Consider the following 10647-nt stretch of genomic DNA (forward strand, 5'->3'; position numbering starts at 1 on the left):
CTAGACTGTTTGTTAGCTGTCTTATCATTGGTGGTTGATAATTGATAACACTTGATTGCTTTTCACAGTAGTCGTGTTTCCTGATGTCAGATCGATGGGGAGGTTTATGTAGAAAATTCAAGGTTACCGTGCTCTTTGTACTGTTAAAGGTCAAAAGGATATCGATGAGGCTGACGGACGAGCCATGGCAGTATGGCAATATCATCACAAACTCAAAATTATGTGCCTGAAATTTATGTCAGTAACTTGTGCGGCATGTTTGTAGCTTCGAATTTCTGAAGTTAAGACTATAGTCAGCCTGTTTTTTCCTGTACAAATTTTGTTTCATCTCCCTTTCAAGATAACATACGACTTCGTTGCTCCTACCCTTTGTTTTCTTCTTCTTAGGCAACAGGTTATGACTCATGCATGTTATCTCTGTCAACGTTGTGTCACTGCTAGTCCTGTGTGGGAGTGGGATTAATAATTTGGGTGTGAAACTAAGGTCGTTTTTATTTCCCAATTTTTTTTTCCAAAAACATCACATAGAATCTTTAGACACTTAAATAAATCATTAAATATATATGAACATTAAAACTAATTACACAACTATGGGGGAAATCGTGAGACGAAACTTTTGAGTCCGAAACCAACATGTGCTACGGTTAGTCATAAGTGCTACAGTAACTAACATGTGTTAATGACGAATTAATTAGACTCAAAAGATTCATCTCGCGGTTTTTATGCGGAATCTAAAATTCGTTTTTTTATTCGTGTCTAAAAACCTTTTTCGATATTCAGTACAACGTTCGACGTGACCCTTTTGACAAAAAAAAATTTTGACAACTAAACAAGGCCTCTCATTGTACTGTCTACGTGTTTGAATCGCACCAAATGTCCATGGATCCAAACCGGAGGCGATGGCGTCGCAACAGCAGGATGGATAGTTCGGACAGCATGGGCGGTGCGTGCGTGCAGCGGCGGCAGAACCGGGAGGTGGGGGTGGCGTGGCGACCCGGTGTGGAGGCGCGGACGGACGCGGTTGCGCCCCGTAGAATAATTAATTTTTTATCACTCTTACAAATGATACTAACATATTTGTTATTGGATCTATATTTTATATGTTATAGATATGTAAGGTTCCACGTGTTATACAGTCACGAAGGCATTTCCCTAAGGGACACTGGTAGGCAAAAGCACCAAAAATTTTTTTCTGAAGACAATGTCGCAAAATCTTGTCTCTGGGTGAAAATATAATGATAATGCATGGCATTTAAATGGCATGACCTTTCTAAAGACATTATGTTGGAGGCACTCGTGGATGGTGTTTCTATTGATCAGATTCAAAGATAATTTCCGTGATATGATCGAAATAGATGATCGGTCTACAACTTAAATATTATCCGCAATTATCTTCTGATTTAGTTCAACGCTAGTCACTGGCGGTGATGGAAGCGAAATTTAGTCAACTTAGGATCAACGGTTGATTTCAGATATTCGTTCTACCAGTCCGAGGATTATAATGACCACACAATTTGTAGTTTTCTTTTCGACATCAAGATATTAATTTGTAGTTGATAACCATCTATCTATTATATATATAAAGTAATAGAAAAATGAGCCTCCACGTTGTCTCTCACAGGATAGAAATTCTAAAATTAATCGAAGAAAAATAAGAGAAAAAAGAAAAAAAAGATCAGTCGGACAAAAAGAAAATCTACCGATAATTAATAGCAAATTCTATCTTCAACCGGACAAAAGAAAATCTATCGAATCCTGGTCATTAGCAAATTCTATCTATCGTCCCTAGCTTAAGTTCCGATCTCTGTACACATGTTGGAATTGGACAAGGAAAATCAACGGAAAATATAATGGTTTTGTTGGAATTGAACAAGGAAAATCAAAGGAAAATAAGAGGAAAAAAGATAATATTTTTTTGAATCGGGCAAAGGAAAGAAAAAATCAATTAAAAATAAAGAAAAATAATAGAAGAGTCCATGTATAAATATAGTTTAGAAACTCCAAATCTTAGATTTGAAATTTTAAAATAATTGATATTGAGGGAAGAGTCCATCTATAAATACAATTTGAAAAGATTTAAAAATTTGGTTAAAAAATTAAGAGAAAGAGTTAATATATAAATATAATTTAGAAGTATCTAAAATTTGAATTATAAATTAAATATTATGCATAAAAGTGTTTACGTACCCATACAGTTTGTAATACAAGTGAATGAGGTTCCATGTCAAAATATAATTTAGAAAAATTTAAATTCAAATGAACAATTAAAATATAATTATTATCAAAATAATAGATACTATATAAATATAATTTGTAACAATGTTAATTTAGCAGCAAAGAAACTACAGTGAGTTCCGCGACGATGCTTGCCTACGCTTTGAAGCAGCATGAGCTAGCTACAAATGGACTCGAGGTTAAAAAAATGTTGTTTGAAAAAAAGCACTACTACAAAACTTTAAATATATATGTTAATCTTTTACTGTTTATGTTGTTAGATCATTATCACATGTTTAGAATTGTTAATGAGCTGAGCTCGAGCTCGCCTGAGCTTAAAATCGAGCATGTATAACCTTTGAGTTTTTCGACGAAGCTTGATATTGACTCACAGTGATATAAGGAAAACAATATATCTTTGAGTTTTTCGACGAAGCTTGATATTGACTCACAGTGATATAAGGAAAACAATATATCTTAGAACTACAATTTTAGAATTAAAAAAGAAAAATAATAAAAAAAGTCCATATGTAAATACAAGTTAGAACAAAAATAGGAGTAAAACTTAAAATTAAATTAGATCTAGCCGCGCAAATGCGCGGGCCGCCATGCTAGTTTATCTTATAATCTCTATCTTTTTTAGAAATCAAGGCAGGATAAATGAATTTCATTATCTTAAAAAATAAATGTCCATGATCATTTCAAGTAGATACAGTCAGAAGTTAGGCTACAGTTGTCTTTTACACCTTGTTTTTTTTTTTTTCTGATGGGTACATCTTTGTTCCATCCTTTATAACATAGACTTATGACTCCATCAATACGTACGTTTCACTTTCTTCATGGGGTGACAAGTTACGACTTATTCACCGTGTTTATAAACTTCTAATAAGATTAGCTACTCTCTCGATACCCGTTAGCCATGCTTTTAAACTACTAAATGATATATTTTTTAAAAAAAATCACATAAATCCATTTTTATTTTTTAATATTTAATTCTCAATTAATCATATGCTAATCATATTCCTCGTTTTACTAATCAGCTAATTTCTAACGTCTTAAAAGAACACGTCCATTGTCCATAAGTTGAATAAACGTTAGGATCCGGGAGGAGTTGGCTAGAGCAAGTTTAGCACTAAAGTTAACTATTAGCTAGAAAACTATGTTAAAGCTAACGTGTACCATACATTTACTATAAGTTTGGTTACAATATTTCTGTTATACCTCTTTCTCTTACTCACATGATTTATCTTGCATCTTTGGAGCTAGCTTTTATTTGCATAAGAGTCAATCTTCTCTATTTCCTTTTTGCTCCATGTATACTTACGGTTAATACGCAGCCTACTATTATACTTGATCTATATATATTTCCCTGATTATTTTCATTTTTTCCTTTGATTTTTAATTATCCGCACACTTTGTAAACTACTGACTATCGATCCAACTCAACCGTACAGGTACGGCGCACGATGCATTGCGTTGGATACCACCACATATTATGGGTTTGTTTGGGGAGCTTCTTTCAGCTACACAGCTTCTGAGAATCTGTAGTTACAGATTCTGAAAAATAAACTAAGAACCCAGATACTCAAAAACTAACTAACAAACAACTGTTTCTCAAAATCTAAAACTACCTTACATACCGGCCGGGCACCAAGGTGAAATAGAGGAAGAACCCCTATGGAAATCGACCTAATCACGGACTCGATCGGCGCGCCCTCAGGCTAGCTAGCCGCAGCTGATGCCGCGGCGGTCCTCCCGTACGCGCGCGCGCGGGTGGCTCGTGCCTCGTGGCGTTGGCGAGCAAAGAAAGCACCGGTGCAGTACGTACGTACGCCCGGGGGTACAGCACCGGATGCACACGAGCACCTACGACGGCAGAGGGAGGGAGAGAAAGAAAGAAAGAAAGAAAGAGCAATAATCATGAATCAATGGATCGATCCAATCCTCTCGCGCGCGCTGCGGATGGCCGGCCACCTGCCCACCAGCAGGCAGCAAGCAGCCCAGCTCTTTTTGTCCAGAACCGGTCACGTCGTCGATCGTCGTGTGTCCCCCGGCAGGATAGGCAGGCGCGCCCTCTGGTCCCCCTGGGGGCTGGGGCTAGCTCTCGCCAACGCAGCCTGCGTCCATGTGAGAGGGGCTGTAAAACAAATGTGCTCTTGATTAGAGCGTGACGAGGCGTATCCGTATCCTCAGTTTTATTGGGATGTTGTCGTCGTCGTCGACGGTAATTCCAGACGGCTTCTGTAGGACTCGCGCATTTGCTAGAGCCATCTGAGCTCACATCTCCCCTGCACATTTGGAACATCAAGTCGGAACAGAGATGTTCTTACCAAAAGGGGACGTAGCGCTCGCTTCGCATGCGAGAGGCACGGGGTTCGATTCCCCGCGTCTCCATTCCTTTTGTGTGTTTTGCTTTGTGTAATGCCCTGCATTTTGCTTTGACCCCCTTTAATTCATCAATGTTACCGCAGCGCTTGAGTAGTTGAAGCCTGTATGAATTTCTATGCCGGTTAATTTTGGCAATTTGGCCACAAATGTCTTGGACAGGGGTGCAAATGGGTGTAAATATATTAGCTTTTTAGCGGTTTTTTGACTGTTTTTAGGGGTTATTATGATTGTTAAACTACTACAAAAACTGATGCGTTTGTTAGAGAGAGGGATTAGCCCAATAAAGGCAACCTCGAGCTCGGCCCAATTACAAAGCTCCCCGCAACACATCCCCAAACGTCCAGACCAATAAAGTTTCCGTCAACCAGTTTGATCGGCCCCGTCTTAACAAACGATTCGGCCCAATGAAATTCCCAGTTTGACCGGCCCGCATAAGAAAAGTTCCGGCCCAACTGCACGACTCCCTTCTCTGCTCGAGGCGGTCGAGCCGCACCCGTTCTCCGCCTCCACCTCGCCGCGCTGCGCCGATTCCCCCACAGAGCACCGCATCCGCCGCCGCCGCGGGTTGGTCGAGATGCTGGCGAGAGCCTTCCTCCTGGGAATCCAGGCTCTGCGCCGCGCCACTGCGCCAGGTGATCCCTCCTCTCTCGCTGCGGCTCGTTGTTGTTGTTGTTGGTGGTGGTGGTGGTGGTGTGGCTGGCGTCGCCGCGGGCTTAGAATGGCGTTGGTTTCCGATGCGTGCATGGAATCCGGGAGGGCGGGAGTGGCTGGGCACCACTTTCTCGCTGCCTCTCTCTGTGATGGCAATTTGTAAAGCCTTGTGCAAAAATCTGTGCTCTACTGGCAATGCTATGGCGCTAGATTTGAGCTCGGTATGTATCATTAGGATACAAGGGATGCCATGGGTTGTGCTAGATGTAGACACGATTGATCTCTATTCTGGCACCTGCCTCGCAGGCAGCTCTCGATGCCCATCTAGCTTTGGGAAGACACTAGTTCGCCCCATGTGTTTCCCATGCAATTAATAATACGGAATAGCTATATGACATTCGAATGAAAAATCTGAGGATAAAAAATCTTACAGATTTTGAACCATTGGATCCATTCCAAGATTCGTGCATGAGCTTTTCTCCTCCAACTCTAGCGAGCTCCCCTTCTTCTCCGACGCCGGCGACACCTCCAACTCCGGTTGTGAGCATACGGGTTAGGGTTTGGGGTTAGGGTGGGGGGGGGGGGGGGGGGGGGGGAGGGATTGTTGGAGGGGGAAGAGGGGGGTTTCCTCTGGGCTTAGAGGGATGGCCGTGGGCGGCGGAGGACCGGCGGTGGGCGGTGGACTCCGGCGGGCGGCAACGGCGCTGCTGAAGCCGCAGGGATGGAGGAGGGCAGTAGGCCGTTGTCGGTGGCGGGGCCAAAGCAAGCGGAGATTAGGAGGCGGCAGTTGGTGGTGATGGATCCGGCGGCGGGAGCCGCCGGAGACGGGGAAGACGGCGGGGCGAGGAGGGGCGGCATCGTCACCACCTTGAGCAGAAAGAGAGAGGGGAAGGGGGAGCGGGGAGGGGAAGGGGGCTCGTCGGGAGGAGGGGGCTTGCCGGCGCCGTTGACTCCTTCCGGCCAGCCGGCGAGGAGGGCGGCGGTGCGGTGGGGCGATGGTGGCGGCGCGGTGGGGTGGAGGCGAGCAGAGGAAAAGGGGATGGAGAAAGAAATAGGGTTAGGGTTTGCATGAATCTTAAAGCAGATCCAATGGTCCAAAATTTGAATAATAGGAGGTGGGATTTTCTGTCACATGATGTATAGATAGCCCCTTAATAATATCGGAACTGGGCATGGGAAAATTCTTCTATAGATTGCTTCGGTGCTTGATGGAGAGGGCAATTAGCATGTTTTTGAAAGTCTGTTTAGATTGCATGCTCTCTGTTTTCTCTGGTTGAATTATTGTGCACTGTTACTTAGCAGGTCAAAATTCACTCACTTCAAGGAGGAATGAAGCAGAGGTTGTTACCTCTCGTGTGAACCATGTGGTTAGTTCTATCACTGCTCTTGATCTCCACAATACATATCTGTTAGGGTTTGTGTAGGTGAGAATTCACTACCACATTACTCCGAAAATTGATCCATTAGATTGTATGCAAGGGACATGTCCCTAACTTACTGTATTAATGTTTGTTAGGTTGTATTACTATACTCACAACTAGTAAGGTGAGCAAATGAATCCTGGTTACTGCAAAATTGTCTCTTTGTTATGCCATTTAAGCTTTCCTAACTGGATCTCTTGCTGCCAAGAAAACTAGAATTTCCTACAACTAAAGCCATAAAACACGTCGTTTTCTGAAATTTGAATATTTTCTGAAAGGTAATAACAAAGGACATGCTTTTTAGGGGAAGACTTTCTTCTGTTCGAACACAAATGCTACATCCAATGACAGGAGCAGTGACTCAGAAGCTAAGTAAGTCTTTTTAAACTCTGCAGTTTTTAAACTCTGCAGGCTTGACCAGTGTGCTATCTAACTCCCTATCCATTTTTAAGCTAAGTGAGTTTATGCAAGCTTGTAGGTCTATCACATAAAAGTTTGATATTCTATTTGTAGATTTCTCGGCATAAAGCATTTACTTTGGTGATGCTTGTAAACCCTGTAATTAACATGAATGACATGAATATTGATGATGCTTTAGGGCCTTTGGGAATGCTTTTGGCTTGCGAGTTGCTAAAATCTAGATAAAACTTCTCCAAGATGGATACTTTAGCAAATATCACTCAAGAATAGGATATCCATAAAAATATTCCATTGGCATTCAACTATTTTGGTTAACTTACCTTGATTTCGAACTTAGTTTACTAATTTAGTTAACATTAGTTTACTAATTTAGTTAACCAACCTCGGTCTTTTCTAATCAGGTCCCTCTAGTGGTAGAGCTTGTATAATTCTACCCTTCTGTACATGACTCTAGTATTGACTCTTTGTCCACATTGGAGACAACTGACTAGAGAAGCAAACAAATCAGAGGAGTGAGATGTTAAATTGCATTATATCGGGGGTGTAATTAGTTATATAAATAGGTGGGATTAGCAGAATGAAAAGAGTAATAGAGAGCCTATAGGTTTCCTGATGCAAAATCATTTCTCAAGTACCTACAAGATGCAGCATTGGCCCACCTGGAAGCCATCAGCGTGCTTGAGTTGCTTGAGTGATTCTACCACTTCCATTGAACTTGACATGGTTGTCGAGCTTCTCTATGTGATTTTGATGTTCACAAATGCTGCCAACCTCAATATGTCCTTAGCCTTGGTACCCATCATCCTCTGATGCTTATCTTCCTACAAGTTTTTTTCTTTTCTCCTCTTTCAAACCGACCTTCCTCAAGCTGCAGATTGTGCCCACTCATAATATACTGAATCCGAGTTGATTGATCCTCCCTGAATAATGCAGTTACTCCATGCAACTGTGCAAGTATGCTGTCTGACTATAGATTGTCATTGACCTTTTTAACACCAGTAGGACCACTATGAGTGCATGTTGCATATCATGTATGGGATTTATCCTGAATTTTGGGTCATAAACTTAGTTTAGCTAAAAAGTTTGTGATTTGCAGAATTTTGACAATTATTTGTGGCAGTTTTACTTGTTCATCTCTATTTTGACAAACATTGATTTGAGGTCTACTAATTTCACATTGCTGCCTATTTAAGCTTTTCTCTCCATGTCATCTTTCTGAATTTAAGCACATCACACATTACATGGTTCACAGTGAATAGATGTCATTACCATCTGGTAGCTCATGTCTGCTCATGGCTATAAAACTCTTCATCAATTATTATAATTTATTTGCAGGATATCCGTGACTTTTATTGATAAGGATGGCGAGGAAAAGCTTGTTAAAGTTCCTATAGGAATGTCAATGCTAGAGGCAGCGCATGAGAATGACGTAGAACTTGAAGGTCCTTTGCAAGAGTCTTAATGTTTGCTCATTTTTGTTTAAATCCATTCATCTGAACACTTTGCTGTTGGCTCGTTTCATGTTCTGTCTTGCAGTTAATATCTATCATTCTGTTATTAGGAGTAATATCAATTAAAGGGCTTTGGTGGTGTTCGCATGCCACCTTAACTATTCTTGTTATTTTGATTGTCTTATGGAAGTACAAAGATCAATTTCCTGACTCAAATTCTGGCCACCACTAAAATAATTGAATTCTTAATATATTATCTGAACCCTTTTTTTGTCATGATTAATAGGAGCATGTGAGGGGTCTCTTGCATGTTCAACATGCCATGTGATTGTAACGGTATGTCATTAATCTTAAACCTTCAATGGGATGGGACAGTAAAAGTTTAGTTTGATAAGAAGGTTCTCTTCAGGATGTTGACTACTATAACAAATTGGAAGATCCTGTGGACGAGGAAAACGATATGCTGGACCTTGCATTTGGGCTTACAGAGACGTATGAATATTTCCTTTGTCAATCCTACTGTACTTCTTACATTGGTTGAACTAATTTAATCTTGTTTTTTTCCAGATCCCGTCTTGGTTGCCAAGTAATTGCAAGCCCTGAGCTCGATGGAATACGATTGGCACTGCCATCAGCTACCAGAAATTTTGCTGTTGATGGGTATGTTGCGAAATCACACTGATTTCAACACGATCATGAAAGGTGCATGTTGGATGCCTCTCCAGTTTTGCAGAATACGAGATATAGTTATTGACGTACCCTCAATATTTAAATTCTATTCTACAGGAAAAAAGTTAACTTCTATGATGAGTTCCTCTCTAATTTTTCTTTTCATGGCAAATGGGCCGAAATGCTTTTAAAACAGCACATGTAAAATTAATTGGAATATGCATCATTGATTGAAATATGAGTAACAATTTACGATGAAAAATATGGCAACTTTATTCCATCATTTTATATTCTTTCCTTTCTATCATTCATGCTTGGAAATAGCCCAAATTTTAACCCTGAACCCTGCTATCGTTTCACTTTTCGATCTGAGCTTCGGAACCTTCCAATTTCCTACTTTGGACTATTGAATCTTTTCACCTTTCCCCCTTGTCCCAAGCTAAGGTGTTTTTCCTATTACATGCCATCAGTGTGTCATTTGAGTTGTCAAATGCCAGACTGGATCTACATTGATGGAGGGTCATATTAGTCGGCATCTTGCTCTACCCTAATGTTCTATCTGCTCGTCCCTTCTTTCCCTGTGATACTCGTGGGACTTATGCAGGCTAGCTTCCCAAGCACATTATACTGCTATATTGGTGACATTGCTTATCTATGCTAATACTTGAATGTATGGTGGATTCAGCTGTTATATCTACCTAATACGGATAGTTTGTTGGTGAGCCTGACCTGGCGAAAGTCTTACATATTTGTCAGCATGTTCCTACGAACCATCCTGTTTGAAAAGACCACCTTTTGCTGAACATAAGTTTTGTTGATGTTATGAGATGACGAAAGCCACACAAGGCAGTTGGGGGTAAGTGTGCATATTAGCTAACCATTTTCCAAAAGAGTAGGTTGTCATCCATTTTTTAGGAAATCCTAGAATGGAGATATGATTTATTTGTTCTTAAATTGATTTCCTAACTTTTTGTCATTGAAGTCTGAAGATCCAATTTAAGGTCCCATTTGGAACAGGACTTCCATATGAAAGCCTTCAATTCTTGGACTCGGTAGAGCTCTAAAACAAAGCTTAAAAAATAGGTCCAATGGTTATTGATTAGTGAAGTGGTATATATAAATTAGATCCATTAAATTGTTTGCATCAGCATTAGTCTGTGATTGTTTTACAAGTGAACATTCTGACCTGGAGATAAGTGATTTCAAAAACTTAATAACATAAGTGATGCAAGGAAGTGAAAAAAGTTAATTTATAACTGAAACAGCTACCTAGTACTTCTCCAGTAAGCCTGCAACATTGGTACTTATTTTCATTGGGTTCTCCATTTTGCAAAATCAATGGGATTATTTCATCTTTTACCTCTTTTTTCTGCCCTAATACCATTTGCCCATAGGGACCTTGGAAAATTTTATTGCTTCTAAAAGATATGACA

The 10647-nt window shown here is 40.5% G+C and overlaps 1 protein-coding gene across 2 annotated transcripts; it reads left to right on the forward strand.

Moving 5' to 3' along the window:
- Positions 1 to 5110: 5110 nt before the first annotated feature.
- On the forward strand, positions 5111 to 9493 carry LOC102699895 (2Fe-2S ferredoxin-like). 2 transcript variants are annotated; one of them, XM_006660594.3, is made up of 7 exons: positions 5111 to 5234; positions 6556 to 6620; positions 6979 to 7046; positions 8430 to 8536; positions 8832 to 8881; positions 8955 to 9037; positions 9113 to 9493. In XM_006660594.3, the coding sequence occupies exons 1-7, from the start codon at positions 5177 to 5179 to the stop codon at positions 9225 to 9227; spliced, it is 546 nt and encodes a 181-aa protein (XP_006660657.1). In that variant the 5' UTR covers positions 5111 to 5176; the 3' UTR covers positions 9228 to 9493. The 2 variants fall into 2 exon arrangements, with proteins under 2 accessions (XP_006660657.1, XP_015696788.1); XM_015841302.2 differs by having other exon boundaries at positions 6553 to 6620; positions 9113 to 9477.
- Positions 9494 to 10647: the final 1154 nt, after the last annotated feature.

Source organism: Oryza brachyantha, chromosome 9, assembly GCF_000231095.2.
Source record: "Oryza brachyantha chromosome 9, ObraRS2, whole genome shotgun sequence".
Taxonomy (NCBI): domain Eukaryota; kingdom Viridiplantae; phylum Streptophyta; class Magnoliopsida; order Poales; family Poaceae; genus Oryza; species Oryza brachyantha.

Bases quoted from the DNA above. Each gene is read 5' to 3' on its own strand.
- LOC102699895 (XM_015841302.2), top strand. From the start codon at position 5,177: ATGCTGGCGAGAGCCTTCCTCCTGGGAATCCAGGCTCTGCGCCGCGCC. The intron at 8,882-8,954 runs GTATGTCATTAA...GGTTCTCTTCAG, and splicing joins CATGCCATGTGATTGTAACG to GATGTTGACTACTATAACAA. The intron at 9,038-9,112 runs GTATGAATATTT...GTTTTTTTCCAG, and splicing joins GCATTTGGGCTTACAGAGAC to ATCCCGTCTTGGTTGCCAAG.